The sequence below is a fragment of the Rattus norvegicus genome, chromosome 1 (assembly GCF_021556685.1).
Source record: "Rattus norvegicus strain SHRSP/BbbUtx chromosome 1, alternate assembly SHRSP_T2T, whole genome shotgun sequence".
Lineage (NCBI taxonomy): Eukaryota > Metazoa > Chordata > Mammalia > Rodentia > Muridae > Rattus > Rattus norvegicus.
This window is the reverse complement of record NC_141534.1, coordinates 90,750,264-90,767,481: the sequence shown is the minus strand read 5'-3', so window position 1 is coordinate 90,767,481 and position 17,218 is coordinate 90,750,264. Positions and strand designations below refer to the sequence as shown.

General features: G+C 52.9%; 1 protein-coding gene across 3 annotated transcripts; it reads left to right on the top strand.

Moving 5' to 3' along the window:
• The first annotated feature begins 1,947 nt into the window (after window positions 1-1,947).
• Window positions 1,948-16,302, top strand: Bcl3 (BCL3, transcription coactivator). Of its 3 annotated transcripts, NM_001109422.1 has the most exon segments (9): window positions 2,003-2,281; window positions 4,689-4,842; window positions 12,082-12,190; window positions 13,062-13,266; window positions 13,353-13,441; window positions 13,626-13,703; window positions 15,105-15,272; window positions 15,510-15,627; window positions 15,714-16,301. In NM_001109422.1, coding segments are annotated over 9 exon segments (1,347 nt in total). In that variant the 5' UTR covers window positions 2,003-2,040; the 3' UTR covers window positions 15,899-16,301.
• The last annotated feature ends 916 nt before the right edge of the window (window positions 16,303-17,218 follow it).

Sequence of the window (17,218 nt, the reverse complement as noted above, 5' to 3'; positions counted from 1 at the left end):
TTTCTTGGTCCCAAAGAAACACCACGGAGGTCACAGAAACTAAAAGGGACAGAAAAATGGAGGTGGTGGTTCACGCCTGTAATCTCAGCACCGAGGCTGAGGTAGGAAGATTGTCCCTAGTTCGTGGCCAGCCTGAGCTACAGAGACTCTTCTTGTCTGGAAAAAAAGGAGTCGGGAAACAGGATGAGGAGACAGGTTTGTAGAGACACATGGACCTGCAGAGAGAAAATCAGGGGACCCTGAGAATCCTCTGGGCAGGTTTGCCTGCGGTGCCTATTCCCCTGCCTCTCTGTCTACAAAGCCGCCCCGCCCCCCTCCGCCTCCCTGTGACTCAGTGACCTGGACTCAACCCCAGTGTGTGCTCCACCTCCCGGGATGTCCGGGAAAGCCCCGAGCTGCTGTGTCCCGCCCCGGGGCGGACCCGGAGGAGGCGGAGCCTCTGCCCCGCCTCCTAGGCTCCTGCGCGTTTGAGTCAGGGCCCCAACCAGCCCGGCCTGTTCCCCACCAGCCAGCCCCTCCTTGGGGTGGGAAGGGAAGTGGGGAAAGCTGAGGGAGTCAACCTGCACCCCCAACCCCCCACAAGTGTCTGGCCTCGAGCCCTAGCTGAGGTCTGCAGATCTAAACTCTTAACTCCCCCTATCTACACTTGCATCTCTCAGGATCTGTCTCTTCCCTCTCTCTGCATCTGGGATTCATTGGTGCTTTTTTCTCTGAGGCCTCTAGCTGGTTGCTGGGGACCTGACAGGGAGACCCATTCAAAGCTCGCCTGCACCCCTAACCACCCTGTGCCCTGTGAATCAGGAGGGACAAGGAAGGCAGAGGGTGGCTACATTCTGGGCATCAGCCAAGAACCAGTCCCTGCCCTGGGCTGGGCTTTTCTCGTGCACAAAGAGTGAGTCTGAGCTTACCCTGATGGTGCAGATTCCACCCCACCTCAAGAGACAGGCAGGAGGATTTCAAGTTCAAAGCCATCCTGGGCAACAAAGGCAAGGCCAGGCCGGGCAGCTTAGTCTTAAAATGGAACGCAAAGAGGGCTGGGAGAGGGCGCAGTGTGCACAAGCCTAGGCTCTAGCATTGCGAAAAGGAACCGGCTCAGAGGGAGAAGAGCATGGCCAAGGTCACCCATGAGGAAGTAGGGCTCAGGATTCAGACCGATGCCCTAGGAACCCTGGGGCCTCTAAGAACTTCAGGGTTGGGACCGAGGGAGATGGTTGGTTGAAAGACTCAGAAACACTAAAGGAAAGATGGGACCAGTGGGAGGGGAGTCTCATAAATGTAGACCCCGATAGCCAGACACAGACAAGAGATTCAGGGGGGGGTTGGGGGACGGGCTGAGAAGCAAGATCCTTAGCACGCAGGAGCCCCCGCTCAGTCAACAGAAACGTTTGCTTGTTTTAGTGTTCCAGGGAAGATGAGGTGGAGGTGGGAGGATCCGGAATTCAAGGTCATCCTCTGCTACATAGCAAATTCAAGGTAGCCTGGGCTATGTGACCCCTGGTAGAAGAGAAAGGAAAGAAGGAAGGATAGATAGATAGATAGATAGATAGATAGATAGATAGATAGATAGATAGATAGATAGATAGATAGATAGATAGATAGATAGATCAAGGCACAGTAGTACAGGAGTCATTTCAGAACTCAGGAGGTGGAAACAGGAGGAGCAGAAGTTCAAGACCACCCTCTGCTACATAGCGATTTCGAGGCTAGCCTGGTCTACATGAGCTCCAGTCTAACAAAGTGAGAGACAGACAGAAAGTGTGGGAATCTCAAGGACTCAGATCCAGAGCTCCGGACCAGAGGCACAATGAGCAGAGTGGCGGGTGGGGACCAGGAGCTCCGCCTCTGAGACACGGGTCCAGGAAACCCCTGGGGCGGACGGGTGGCCCCGGGGGCCCGGGGGCGGGGAGGCGGGAGGCGGGCGCCGCCCGGACTGACAAAAGTCCCTTCAGTTCAGTCGGCGGCAGGGGAAGTCCCGCAGCCCGGCGAGACCGCCTTCCCGTGCTGAGCTCGCCGCACGCCCCGGCGTCTCCGGGCGGCCCGATGCCCCGATGCCCCGCGGGGGCCATGGACGAGGGGCCCGTGGACCTACGCACCCGGCCCAAGGGCATCTCAGGCGCCGCGCTGCCACTCCGCAAGCGCCCGCTGCGTCCCGCGTCTCCAGAGCCCGCAGCCCCGCGAGGTCCTGCTGGACCCCTGGACGCCCTGCGCAGCAACTGCGACGTCCCGGCTGTCCCTGGACCCCCTCACTGCGTGGCCAGGCCGGAGGCTCTTTACTACCAGGGTGAGTGGCCTCCCCCATGAGAGTCAAGGCCGGGTGGGGGCCACCTAAGGTCAGCAGAACATAGGACACAAATAGATGGGGTTTCTGGTAGCTGGAACTCCAGGGTAGAAGTTGGTGTCCCAGAGACAGCTAGGAAAGAGGTTGAGAAACCCTGGAGCTCAGCCATGAAGGTGCCAAGGGGCTCACCCAGGCAGGTGCCCAAGGGTCAAATGGCCTTGGGGGTGGAGGTCAGAAGACAGTGTCCAGTGGCGCAGATATGGGGTCCCAATTCACTCCAGAGATGCAAAATGGCTGGGAGAGACCAGATGTTCAGGACTATGAAATAATTGTTACTCGGGCCTTGGAAACTGGGGTTCTGGTAAGCAGATTTGGGGAGATGAATAGAAACAGACCTGGGGTCCAAGGAAGCTGATACCGTAGGTTAAAATCTTGGGAACCAAGGTTTCAGGGGGTATAGGGATTGAGAGAAAGGCATTTGGGTCTGAGCACCCCCGTGTTTGGGCCACAACTCTACACGATGACATGAAGAGCCCCAAGGACCCCAATATTTTGCAGACGCGGAGGAGTCAGCAAACAGAGCCAGCATTCTGCAGGCCATTTGCGTGCACTCACAAGTGTTCCTAGGTCAGGTGGCCCTGGGGGCAGGTTTGGGGACAGAGGGTTCTAAGAGGGGGAACACGAGGAGGTTAGAAACTGAAGGACTTAGGTCCAAGAGGAATTCAGAGACCTAGAAAGGTAGGACTTCAGAAAGGGAACCCTAAAGCTGGTCAGAGAGCAGGAAACCAGATACCCTTCTCCTCAACTTTTATATCCAGGAAGGGGCATCCCCTGCAGTAGCTACATTACTATCTGCTAAATACCCCAGAGATGATGAGTTTCTCTGGGCCCTCCAGGGTCTCCAGCTTCTACCTATCCATGCTTCAGCTGGAGGACACTGTGTGACAGGAGGCCTTCCTCCGTCTGATGTGAACCCTGTCCTCCATTTTCCCATCCGTGCAATGGTCCTTCCAACCGTGTCACCCAAAAGGGTTCTAGGGATAAGTTTCCTGACTCTCCCAATGCACCAGACCCCAAGACCCCTATTAGTTCATCATTTATTCTTTCAACTATGAGATTACTCAGTGTAGTCTTATTCCTGAGGTCCCACACTGGGTGGTGACAGGGCTCTCTCTGCCCTTAAGGGTCTTTTCTGCTGTTAGAGGTCAGACATTTGTGAGAGAAGAGATGTGATGTAGAAAGGAATAGAGATGAGGGATGGAAGTTAGGGGTAAGAGATGGAGGTTAGGGATGAGGGATGAGGAATGGGGTTAGGGATGAGGGATGGGGGTTGGGGTGAGGGATGGGGGTTAGGGTTGAGGGATGAAGGGTGCAGGAGTTGGGAAGAGGGGTATAAACAAGAACATTGTCTTAGACCTTGAGGGCCAAGTTTGAGGAGCTAATGGAACCTGATAGTCGAACACGGTATCTGCAAGCCTGTAGTAATCTCAGCACTTGGGAAGCTGAGGCAGGAGGATCTCCTTGAGTTTGAGGCCAGTCTGGACTCCATAGTGACACAATGTTTCAAAGGAGAGGTGGGGGCCAAAGAGAGGGTTTAGTGGTTAAAAGCACTTGGCGGCTCTTGCAGAGGACTAGAGCTTGTTCCCAGCATCCACATCTGACTGCTCACGGTTCTGGGGATGCAGCGCCCTCTGCTGGCCTCTGAGGGGGTCAGGCAGGCCTGTGGTACATACTCAGGCATTATTCATGGGCATTAAAACAGTGAATACAACCTTTAAAAGTAATAACTAAAAATAGATCTTTAGGGTTGGGGATTCGGCTCAGTGGTGCAAGCGCAAGGCCCTGGGTTCGGTCCCCAGCTCCAAAAAAAAAAAAAAAGAAAAGAAAAGAAAAAAAGAAAAAAATAAATCTTTAAAAGAAAAGGGACCTTGGGACAGGGAAGATGGCTCCGCCATTAAAAGTATTCACTGTTCTTTCAGTGGGCTTGAGTTCAGATCCCAGCACCCATGTGAGGACTTACCAATCCTTGTTAACGCCAGTTTAAGAGGATCTGGCACCCTCCAGTGGCCTCTGTGGGCACATGCACAAATGTGGCACACACACACACACACACACACACACACACACACACACACACACTTTGAAAATAAAGAAATATTTATTTTTTTAAAGAAAAAAATCTCATAGTATATGAAGTGATACAGCTCTTATAAGCCCAGCACGGAGGGGAATGGAGGCAGGGGGATCAAGGATTCGAGGTTATCCTCAGCTGCATCAGGATCATCCCGGGCTACATAAGAATGGAAACAGGGCATCTGAGAGGATGCTAAGACCCAAAGAGAGAGACCCCCTGCACAAAGGCCTGTGGGGTTGGCTTCATCCGGGTCTCTGCTTGTCTCTGCTCTTCCAGGACCTCTGATGCCCATGTACTCTACCCCGACTATGGCCCCGCCCTTTCCGCTGCTGAACCTGCCTACTCACCCCTACTCCATGATTTGCCCCGTGGAGCACCCCCTTTCAGCTGACATTGCCATGGCCACCCGGGTGGATGAGGACGGAGACACGTAAGTGACAGGGTGTGGGAGGAGCTCAGACCTCCGCAACAAGGGGCTATCAGGCTCTGCCGCCACCGCCGGCCAACACTGAACAGCACCCTCTCCTCTGCTCACAGCTTCCTTTTACAGGCAATGGGCACTCATTGGCTAATACGGTTAGAAGGACAGTGACTTTTTTTCTTTTTGGTTGTGGGGGTGGGAGACCGAACCTTGCACATGCTCCGTTCTTGCTGCTCTAACAGGAAGCCACGCCCCCAACCTCTCAGAATTTTTATTATAATCCAAATATGAGAACTATATATCTTTGTTTTCATTTCTTTTACTGTTATTTTTGTATATGGGTGTTTTGTCCCTGTGAGTTTCTGTGCACTGTGTATATATGCCTGGTGCCTGAGGAGGCCAGAAAAAGGCATCGGATCCCCCTGGAAATGGAGTTATAGATAGTGGGAAGCTTCTATGGGTCTTCTGGAAGAGCAACCATTGCTTTTAACCGCCGAGCCCGCTTTCTAGCCCTTTTCCCATTTTTGAGTCAAGATCTTACTATGTGGCCCTAAGTGACCTGAAACTCACTCTGTAGAGCAGGCTAGCCTCAAACTCACATAGATACGCCTTCATCCACCCCCTGAGCGCTAGGATCAAAGGTGTTCTTCGCCACACCCAACTCTGGGAACTGTTTTATCTGCTGATTTTCTGGAGGTCACACACACACACACACACACACACACACACACACACGTGAGATGGGAGTCTGGTGTGTCGTAGGTCATGTGTCCAGTAAACTTCATCTAGAGCTCCATGTGGTGGTATACACCTGTAAGCCTCCTTCTGGGGAGGCTAAGTAGAGGCTGGACTAGAGAAAACAAAAGGAGTGGCTGGGGATATAGTACAGTTGAGAATGCTCGCTTGACTAGCACGCAGGGCGGGCGGCCCGGGTCCCATCCCCGCCCCGCGGAAGCCACTGCTGTTCCTGGATGGAGGGCGAGCCTTCAGGGTCCAAGCACACTCACATTCACAAACTCGAGGCAGGGCTCACACAAAGGGAAGCTCCACTCTCCCGACTTCCCCACGGTCTTGGATAATTTCTGCTCTAGTCCACGTCATTCCTTCATGGTCATGGCCAATTTCCCAATTCTCTGATTTATCGCTTGGCTATCTGCTAAGCCAGGGAGGGTTCAGGCCTGGGCGGAGCATAGCGTGAACATTCCAAGCAGTTGACTGCTGCCGCTCAATCAACATGGGCGTGAATCTCAGCTGGCTGTCTCTCCGTCCTCTGTGCCTCAGTTTCCCTCAAGGTTAAAAATAGGAATCCTAAATAGGCACCTTTTTGGAAGAGATATAAAAAACAATGTTTTTGTTTTGTTGCCTAGAGGTCACACGTAGTCCAGGCTGGCCTAGAATGCACAACCTAGCCTGGGACAACTTTGATCCCACTTCTATCTCCCAGTGCTGAGATCACAGACCTGCACCACCTTGTCTGGCTTTCTCATTTAAGTTGAGACAGGATCTCACTCTGTAGCCCAGATTGGCCTGGAACTCACCACGTAGCCCAGGCCAATTTATAACTCATAGCAATCCTCCTGCCTCAGTCTCCTGCATGCTGGGATTAGCATTTGGCTGAAAATACTTCTAAAGAACCCTCGCGTGGGAATTGGTTGGGGGAGGGAGTCTGGAAACCTAGCCAGAATTCAGTAAGTCCCTTGGTGTAGAGAAAGACCCAATAGCTGGCTTGACTGTTGTGGGACCTCAGTTTCTGTTTGGAAACCAGGCCTGGTCATAGACCTTTCAAAACCCTGTATACACAAGGTACACAGAACAGGGCTGGGCAAACAGTAAGCGCTCAATACTTGAGTAGGTACTGTCTGAACTGAGCCGCCCTGGGAAGGCTGTTGGGTACCACGTGAGTTCAAGCAAGAGAAAGTGTCCTTAAAGGACTCAATCAACTCTAGCTGCCTCCCACCCCAGGGGCTAAAAGCTGAGATGGTTTAATTTGTATCTGTCCTCAGGGCTGAGCTGTCGTCTGTGGTCTGGTAAGCAGGGTGCAGTCTCCAGTCCCAGCCCCTCCTCTCTCTCTCTCCCCCAACGCAAACACTTCTGCCTCAGCTGCCGCCTCGGGGAAATCCCTTCCCGCACAACTTGACCGCAGCCCAGCTGCTCAGCCTCCCCCACGTCAGCATCCTCCACTCCTCGCAGCCTGCCCCTCCCGATGCTCCCTCCGACCTTAACCCCTTCCGCTGGGGCTTACCGGAATGGGCAGCGGGCCTGGCCCCAGCTTGCCTGAACCACCAGCCCCACTTCACACAGGCTGGAGGAGGGGAGGGGAAGGCAGGGAGGGGAAGGCAGGGAAGCGAAGCTGGGCAGGGGACCTCAAGTCTAGATCCCAGAGATTCTGGTCGAGCCTTGACTTCTTGGAGGGCTTGCAAGACTCAGGAAAAGCCAGCGTGGTGTGGCTCAAACGTGTAATACTCAGCAAGTTCAGGAGGAAGGCTAGCCTGGGCTCCAGATTAAGGCCATCTGGAACCCGGAGAGGTCAGAAATGGGAGACTGAAAACCTTTCTGCAAAGGGGACGGGGTATATGCCTTAAAGTCTCAGGGCTGGAACTGGGGTGTGAGGTTCCTCCGTCTTCAAGGGGAATAGGGAAAGAGATGGGGTCCGTGTGCCTGTAATGGCAGCACCAGGGAAACTGAGGCTGGCGGGTGGCGACCCTGTCTTAAAACAAAACGGGAGTGCTTCCATGCATTTTAAAGAAAAATACAGGATTTCAAAACAGAATAGCAGGTTAAACTGGGGTTGGGGTGGTGGCTCAGGGGTCTTGGCCCTCACTAGCCTCCATGTTCCAGAAAGCAAGCAAATTCTCAAACTGAGCCCCGACACGCTGTAATAATGCGGAGCTGCCTATGCCTGAAGGTCTGGAATAAAGCCTGGAGCCTTGTGTTCCTGTATCCTCCAAGGGACGTGGGAGGGGGCCTCTTGGGGTCCTCGTCGACTTATGACAGTGGATCTCTGAGATTCCAAGAAAGCCCTTGGTATGGATACCAGGATAGGGGGACCAGGAACCATCTGAAGGCTGACCCAGTGAAGCTGCCCCAGGCTTGAGAACTTGGGGTTCTGCCTCTCTTCTCCCCCATTGGAAGTGTGGAAGTTTGGATGCCAGGGGGTGACTGGGTAGATCCCCGACTGGCCAGGCTTCCCTCCCCCGGGAGCAGGAAGCCCAGCCCCGCCCCGCAGACCTGTTACTGGAAGTCCGAGGGCTGGGCCGCCCCTCCCGTCCCCACTTCCTCCAGCCCCGCCCCACCCCCTGCGGCCCGCGCGTTTATGGGAACTGAAGCCTGGACGGTTTCTCTGAAATCATTCGCTCCCTCTGCCCTTGCTTAACCCCGCCCGCGACGGGAGGGAGCCAAGCGGGTGGCGCTTCTAAGGAGATGCTGCATCCCTCTGCAGCGAAGCCAAACGGGGAGGGGACTCAGGGCCCGCCCCCCCCACCCTCCCACCCCGCCCCTAGCATTTTCTATTCCAATCTGCTTTCCACCTTCGGGATCTAGACTCAGGGATTCGCCCACCATAATCTGCCCCGGCGGCCTTAGGCGCTATTGTGGGAAGGAAAACCAAACTCAAACAGGAGGTACTTTGCCCCTGGCCTTCGCTAGGGAGCACCGTTTGCATTTCTGGCGGTAGGACCCACCCACCACCCCCTCACCCTATTGGACCGCGACATTTCAGCACTTCTTCAGAATAGTGTGGGGAGGTGATCTGTGGATTCTGGATGCTCACTGTACCTGCCTGCCCTGGTTAGTAAGAGGCAGCTGGCAGGTGAAAACGCCATTAATGAGCGTGTGTGTGTGTGTGTGTGTGTGTGTGTGTGTGTGTGTGTGTGTTAGAATGAAACCTAGAGCCTTGTATTTCTTAGCCTAGATTCTGCGCAGGGGCTCTACCACTGAGCCATGCCCCCCCCCCCCCGCCCTTAGGATTCTAGGCAGGGGCTCTCTCTCATCGTACTGAAGCCAAAGACTGTTTTGTTTTTGGAGATTAGGTTGCTCGCTCTGTAGATCAGGTTGGCCTCGAACTCAGAGATCCACCTGCCTCTGCCTTCCAAATTCTGGGATAAAAGATGCCATCCTCGCCCTGCTCCAAAAGCATTGTTTTGATGATGGAAGCTCACTATGTAGCCCAAGCTGGCCTCGAACTCCCCGTCATCCTTTCAGATGTACAGCCACTGTGTCTGTCTAGTAAAGAGACTTTAAACGAAGGTCATCCAGGCATGAGAGGATGGTTCAATGGGTGGGCGTTTGGTGGGTCCGTGTGCATTAGAAGCTGATTAAGAGAGTAAATACAGAAGCCTGAATTGCTGCTGCTGCTGCTCAAGTGTAGAGGAGCCCGGAACCACAGCACCCACAGTAAAAAGCTAGAGATGAAATCTCACCACTGGAAGGGAAAGGCAGGAGGAACCTGGAGAGCCACATCGCCTCCGTTCAATGAGATCCACCTCAGAAAATAAGGTGGAAGAGCGATGGAGGATAGTTTCTGATGTCCACACGCTGGTGAGCTCAAACGTGCAAAGGCTTGTGTCCACACAGATGCACAAAGACACATGCACGTCACACACAAGGAAAAAAAAAACACTATGGCGGAGGGGTTGGTGAGGCGGCTTAGAGAGCAGGTGATCTATCAAACCTGAGTTTGAGTCCCCCCAGGACCAACATAAGGGGAGGAGATAGAAGACCTCTGCAGGTCCTCTGACCTCCACACATGTTCTGACGCCAAAAATAGGCACACACAGTAAGTCATGCAGGGAGGCCTGCATCTACGAATAGCAAAGAAACAAAACCAGGTATAGGGGTGGACACCTTTAATCCTGCCCTAGGGTGGCAGAGGCAGGTGGATCTCTGAGTTCAAGGCCAGCCAGGTCTATGGAGCGATAAATAAATAAATAAATAAATAAATAAATAAATAAATAAATAAATAAATACATACTGAAAAGTAAAGTGGAGGGTTGGGGATTTAGCTCAGTGGTAGAGCGCTTGCCTAGCGAGCGCAAGGCCCTGGGTTCGATCCCCAGCTCCGGAAGAAAAAAAAAGAAAGAAAGAAAGAAAGAAAGAAAGAAAAGTAAAGTGGAGAGAGAGAGAGCATGGGGGAAGACAGCGATGTGTGCACATGCACACACAGGACACATGCTCATCAGGACTTGCAAATACATAAAGCTAAGGGCATGCGGCCAGCCTGTCTCCCTCTGTCCCCATGTACAGATGTGATCCTTCTGTTTGCCCTCAGCTGGAAATGGTTATTCTAGTCTGGGATCCCTCGGAAGAGAGCAGGTGCTTCAGTGGGGAGGGTGCTGAGGTGTCTGGTGCCCCACTGAATGGTGGAGCTAATGTGGCCTTCCTAGATGAGGGACTGGAAGATTGGAACAATGACTGTCCCTGGGCCTCATTGCACCACAGATGCCTCCATCCCCAGAGGACTTGATGCTGAGGAAGTAGCTCTCTCCAGTAGAGATGACTGTCAGGCTGTGGAAAAGGGAAGGCCTCAAGGAGCTGGGAAACGGATCCTTCACTCTAAGGACATTCTATACTGCTGAAGCCAGCTCCAGGGCTGAGACCCACATCCCACATGGTTCTTTCCTCCTTATTTTATTCTGAAATAGGTCTCACCCTGTGGCCCCGGCTGGGTTGGAGCTCACTAGGTGAGCCGGGGCAGCCTCAAACACAGAGATCCTCCTGCCTCTGCCTCAAGAGAGCTGGGATTAAAAGTGTGAGCAGTGGTGGCACAAGCCTTTAATCCCAGGCAGAGGCAGGTGAATGTCTGTGAGTTCAAGGCCAGCCTGGTCTACATGGGGAAACCCTGTCTCAATAAACAAAAAACCTTTTCTCCTTTGACTCCATGGACAGCCCTGGAAGGCTGAACCTGATGTGTGGCGGAGACCTGACAATGAGCTCGCATGCCTCACTTCCCAGATAAGGAAGCTGCAGCCCAGGGAAGGCTGGGGAAAGTCAGGAAGCACCAAGGGTGACCACTGGGATAGATGCCTTTAGTCCCTGCACACGTGTTCTCTGTCAGGGCCTCCTGGGCTCCGGACAGGGGATGGATGGCATCTGGCCCAGTGGAGCCCACATTATTTTGACGGAGAGACAGAAAACGATTGCAAACTGCACAGTAAGCCACAGAGAGCAACATGGAGGCCACTGTGGCAGACGGGAGGAGAGGGCGCACGGGTCGGCCGCAGTGCCCCAGCAGAGGCAGGGGTGAGGGTGGCAAGCCCTGTAGATATTGAGGGAAACTGTTCCAGGCACACCGAAGAGCCTGTGCAAAGGCCCCAGGAAGTAAGTGTGGCTGGTGTGTCCAGAGCAGGAGGAAGAGAGTGTGGAGAGGCTGTCAAAGGAAATGGAAGAGGACAAGATGATTTAGCCCTTGCGAGGCTGAGGCAGGAGGATCGCCAATTTGAGGCCACTCTAAGCTACATAGGTAGACCCACACCCACATTTATGATGTCTCAAACCTGTAGTTCTACCATTCAGGAGACAAGAGGATTATCTTAAAGTTGAGGACAGTCTGGGGCATTTAGTGAGATCAGGGACAGGCTGTGTTATATACTAAAATCCTGACAGGAAAAGAATCCTCTGAAAGCTGGGGGCGTGGCTCAGTGGTAGAGCCCCTGCCTAGAATCCCCCAGTGAGGGGCTGGGGGCGTGGCTCAGTGGTAGAGCCCCTGCCTAGAATCCCCCAGTGAGGGGCTGGGGGCGTGGCTCAGTGGTAGAGCCCCTGCCTAGAATCCCCCAAATGAGGGGCTGGGGGCGTGGCTCAGCGACAGAGCCCCTGCCTAGAATCCCCCAATGAGAGGCTGGAGGTGTGGCTCAGTGGTAGAGGCCCTGTCTAGAATCCCCCAGTGAGGGGCTGGGGTCAGGGAGGTGGTTCAGCATTCACTCCCCTGCTTAGCCAGTAGAAGGATTTTGTTCCTAGCACCACTGAAACCAAACAATATCCAGTTTTGACTAACTCACATGGGACCTGTGATCAAGTGAGCAGTTTGGAGGGGAAAGCATATCTGAAAATGTTCTTCTGGCTTTGATGTGATGGTCTGACAGGCCAGAGAGCTCAGGGGCAGGGAGGTGGGAGTGGGGCCTGTAATTAATGTCCAAGAAAGCCAATTTGGGCTGTCCCCAGCTGGTTAGAAATGACTGAAAGCATCCCACCCAGCACTTTGAACGATGTGGTGACCAGCCCCTAATCCCAACGATTGTCCCCTTGTCCCCTCAGGCCTCTCCACATTGCCGTGGTCCAGAATAACAAGACGGCCGTCTACCGAATTCTCAGCCTTTTCAAGCTTGGGAACAGGGAAGTCGATGTCCACAACAACCTGCGACAGGTGAGGCGGCTGGGAACTGGGGCTTTAAGGTTCTTGTTCCTGGGAAGGAGGGGTCCCCCAGAGGAGAGATGCATGGGGAGCCAGCATCCACATCCTGGGACAAGAGGGCAGTGGAGCTGGGCATGGTGACATATGTCTGTCATCCAGCATTTGGGAGAGTAAATATGAACTGAGCACGCGCAGTGGAGCGCTTGCCTGATCTATACTATGGCAAAGCCATGTCCTAAAAGAAACTGTGGGGCAGTGTGGCTCAACAGGTAAAGGTGCTTGCCGCCAAGCCTGGCGACCTGAGTTCAAAACTCACTACAAGTTATCCCCTGACTTCCACAAGTGCACCATGGCATACACATTCTCACACACGCATACAAAGTAAATACATTTTTTTCTATTCTTTTTTTTTTTTTCGGAGCTGGGGACCGAACCCAGGGCCTTGCGCTTGCTAGGCAAGCGCTCTACCACTGAGCCAAATCCCCAACCCCAAGTAAATACATTTTTAAAACCAAAACAAACAACCAAATCGACGTGGCAGCTCACTCCTTTGGTCTCAAGAATTTGACGTCATCCATCCTTATCTACATAACAAGTCTGAGGTCACCATAGGCTACTTGACATCCTTCCTCCCAACATTTCCCCCCACCAAAAAAAGAAAGAAATAAGAAAGGAAGGAAGGAAGGAAGGAAGGAAGGAAGGAAGGAAGGAAGGAAAAGAAAAGAAACGCTTTATTGAGGTTAGATTTTGGTTCTGGGGAAGATGCAAGGGTCTCTGACTGTCTTGGTTTGAGAAAGATGTCAGAGGCTTGCATCCATAGATTCAAAAGGCCTGAGGTAAAGGTACAACCTTACTCTGATCCCTCATGGTCACTATTCCCCAGACCCCGCTCCACCTGGCTGTGATCACCACATTACCAGATATAGTCCGGCTCCTGGTGACAGCTGGTGCCAGCCCCATGGCCCTGGATCGCCACGGTCAGACTGCAGTCCACCTGGCATGCGAGCACCGAAGCCCCAGCTGCCTGCAGGCCCTGCTAGACAGCGCAACCCCGGGCTCTGTGGACCTGGAGGCTCGCAATTATGAAGGTGAGTCCCCAGAGAGGATAAGGTGAGGTTGACACCATCCAAGCCCAAGCCGGGGCTTGACTGACTATGGATTCCCCTCCTTCAAGGGCTCACTGCCCTGCACGTGGCCGTGAACACCGGGTGCCAGGAAGCTGTTCTGCTGCTCCTGGAGCGTGGCGCAGACATCGATGCAGTGGTGAGCCAGCGAGGCAGGCGGTGAGGGGCGTGGACTGGCGCACGGAGGTGTGGCTCAGGAGGCGGAGCTAGCGAAAGGCGCCAGGGTGGCAGAATGTTCATGTATTTAAGGCGCTGGAGGCTGGACCAAAGGGAGGGATGCTCAGAGCCTTCAGAGAGAGGTTGAGACACCTGTTCTCCCGCAGGATATTAAGAGCGGCCGCTCCCCACTCATCCATGCTGTGGAGAACAACAGCCTGAACATGGTGCAACTGCTCCTGCTGGTTAGTTCCTGTCTTTGGTTTCTTCCATGTCTGGCGCCAGTCCGGCTGTCACTTCCACCCCTGTCTTGGACCCCATTTTCCAATTCAGACCCTGGTTACTGTTCTGCCTCTGACTCGGATTCTTCCCTTCAGCCTCTCACTTGCCAATTCAAGTTTGGTTGGTTGGTTGGTTGGTTGGCTTTTGAGAAAGGGTCTTACTGTATAGAGTTGACTAGCATGCAATCCAACTCACTCTGTAGACCAGGCTGGCCTCTAACCCAGAGATCCACCTGCCTCTGCCTCCCAAGTGCTGGGATTAACGGTGTGCACCACCACCATCCAGCTCTCTTTTTTGATTGTACCTGGATGTTTTGCCTGCATATAAGTCTGTGCACCAGGTACCTTCAGTGTCCTCTGAGGCCAGAAGAGAGCATCAGATCCCCTAGAACTGGAATTACAAACACTTGTAAGCTGCAATGTGAGTGCTGGAATTCAAACCCCGTTCCTCTAGAAGGCGAGCCAGGGCTCTTAACCAATGAGCCATCTCTATCCTTCAAGTCTACCTTTTAATTTTTGTTTTGTTTTGTTTTGGGTGTCTTGTTTTGGAGACAATGCCTCACTACATAGCCCTGGCTGTCCTGTAACTCATTATGTAGACCAGGCTAGCCTTTAACTCAGAGATCTTCCTACCTCTGCTTCCCAAGTGCTGGGATTAAACGGTATGCCACCACACCTGTCCCATTTTAAAAACCAGATTTGGTTAGCTATAGTGTGGAGGTCAGAGGACAGTGTGTAGGAATCAGAAGTCCTCTCCTTCCATCACGGGGACCCTGGGGTTGGAGCTCAGGTCAGTCTTGACAGCAGACTCCTTTACCTGATGCCGCCTGTCAGCACACAGGGCTGGTTTTCAAATCTTTTAATTTACTTCCTGGGCTGCCAATTTGTCCGTTCCTCCCCAGCTGCCCTGCCAGCCTCGGCTTCACACTGGGATAGCCAGACTAACCCTGCTTCTGGCTTTCACCCTCTCTCTGCCCTCCCGCACTAATTCCATCTGCCGTTTGGAACCATGGACCATTTCCTCCCTTGCATAACTGGACGGCAGTCTCTCCTAGAGACTGGGAGAGTGTGGCATTCTCCTAGCTTCCCTCCTTGGAGTCCTATGCAGCCAAGGCTGGATTTGAACACACTTTTTAGCTCAGGTCAACCTTGAACTCCTGATCTTCATGAATTCACTCTCCAAGTGCTAGGATTACAGACCTATGTCATCTTTGACCAGCCCCATGTCCAGAATCTTTTCAGGGTCTGGCTGCTGGAGTGAGCCCCAGTTGTGATCACCTGTCCGTCCCCTTCACCTAACTGACCCCAGGCCAAGTGAGGCCACTGGCCCACGTGGCTCTTGACTCGAATTTCCCCGTCCCACAGCACGGCGCAAACGTGAACGCTCAGATGTACTCTGGCAGCTCGGCTCTGCATTCCGCGTCTGGCCGCGGGCTTCTGCCTCTGGTGCGCACACTGGTGCGCAGCGGGGCTGACAGCGGCCTCAAGAACTGTCACAATGACACACCCCTCATGGTGGCGCGCAGCCGCAGGGTGAGAGCACAGGGCCGGACACCGCCGGTGTGCGCAGGCCTGGGGAGGGTCGTGAGCTTAGGCCGGCAAGGTAACAAAAGTGCCTGGAAGGGAGGCTGTTAGGGGAAACTGAGTCACAAAGGAAAGGAAATGCCTGCACATCCTTACCTGAACACTTTGGTCGACAGAGGGGAGAGAGGGAAAGAAAGAATGAATAAAGGTTGAAATGGCCTTGGGGTGACCTACATTTTCCAACAGGTCATTGATATCCTAAGGGGAAAGGCCTCTCGGGCTGCTTCAGGGTCACAGCCTGATCCATCCCCAGACCAAAGTGCCACCAACTCCCCTGAGAGCAGCAGCCGTCTCAGCTCCAATGGTGAGAGTCTGCAACTGGGAGCCTTCAGGACCCTACAGGCAGTTTATCTGGCTTCTCCTTGCCCTAACCCTGATCTCCCTCCACAGGCCTCCAGTCCTCTCCGAGCTCCTCACCCTCGCTGTCTCCCCCGAAGGATGCTCCAAGCTTCCCCATGACTCCCCAAAACTACTTCCTTCCTGCAACATCTGCACCTGCCTTCCTGCCCTTCCCAGGGGTCCTCCGAGGCCCTGGCCGGCCCGTAGCCCCCTCCCCAGCTCCAGGAAGCAGCTGAGACGGATGGGGGAGCAGACCCGGACTCATGAGGAAGGGCTTCCCTGCCCTGTGGAGACCACTCTTCTGGAAACTGTGAGGACCTTGTTCTGCTTCCCCCGCCCAGTCTTCGGGACCAGGTTTTGCACCAAGGCACATGCACATACTACTGAGCACAGATACTCCCAGTTGCGCCCATTGCCCAGGACTCTAAGCCCCATTTAATCTCAGGCACGAAGGTTCCCTCTCTGGAATCCACTAGATATTCGATTCTTTGAGTGGAGGAACCAAAGGACAGCCCCTCCTCTGCCATCCTCTACCCCGACGGACCCGGAGGAACAGAGGGGATTGGGAGGACATTGATCACGATGTAAATTATTAGGTTTGGGTCAGATTTCTTTTGTAATAAACTATTTTTGTATCATATTCCTTGCTTTGGATCTGTCATAACCAGGAGTGGAACCAAGGGCTTGTGGGTGCAGGCCTGCTTGCCTACTGAGTGACTTTGTAGCATATTCTGCTGGGGGAAAGGGCCTGGGACTAGTAATGGCTTTGGTGGTGATGTGAGTTACTGGAACATTGTGAGATCTTCCTCAGGGATGCTGTAGGCTTCCAGAATGTTCTGGCTGTGAGTGTTTCTGAGGAATACTGCAATTTATGTGCAATTATATTACAAGTATAATATATATACATCTAAATAATATACAATATTAGTATATTATGTGTGTATGTTATAGATTACATAATATAATATATTATACAATTATAGTATACTTATATATTAGTATTTCTTTTTTTTTTTTTTTTTGGTTCTTTTTTTCGGAGCTGGGGACCAAACCCAGGGCCTTGCGCTTGCTAGGCAAGCGCTCTACCACTGAGCTAAATCCCCAGCCCCTAGTATTTCTAATACATACTTATAATCGTAATTGTTTGACCAAGCCAGCTCAGTCAGTCAACAGGTCCTCCAGGGCAGAAGCAAGGATCAAAAAGAAAAAGACAATCAGACAACACTGTAGCATGACCCTAGGTAGTTCTGAGGCTGAGGCAAGTTTAAAATTTTCCAGTCCACTTTTATATCACTCTGGGTACAGACAAAGAATATGGTCAGTCCTTAATGCATAAACAAAGTGGGCAAGGAACAAGCAGGGCAAAAATCAAGGCAATAAACAAAGTCCGTGGTCACCATGTCTAGGGGTCTCTCAGGGTGATCCAGACACAAGGAATACAATACACTCCTCAGCTGTATTTGTCTTGAGCCTGCTTCATTGTCCCAGCCTGATATCAAATTCCTGCCGAATTCCTAGAAGCGGCCCCAAAAGTTCTCCACATCTCCCCTTTTTTA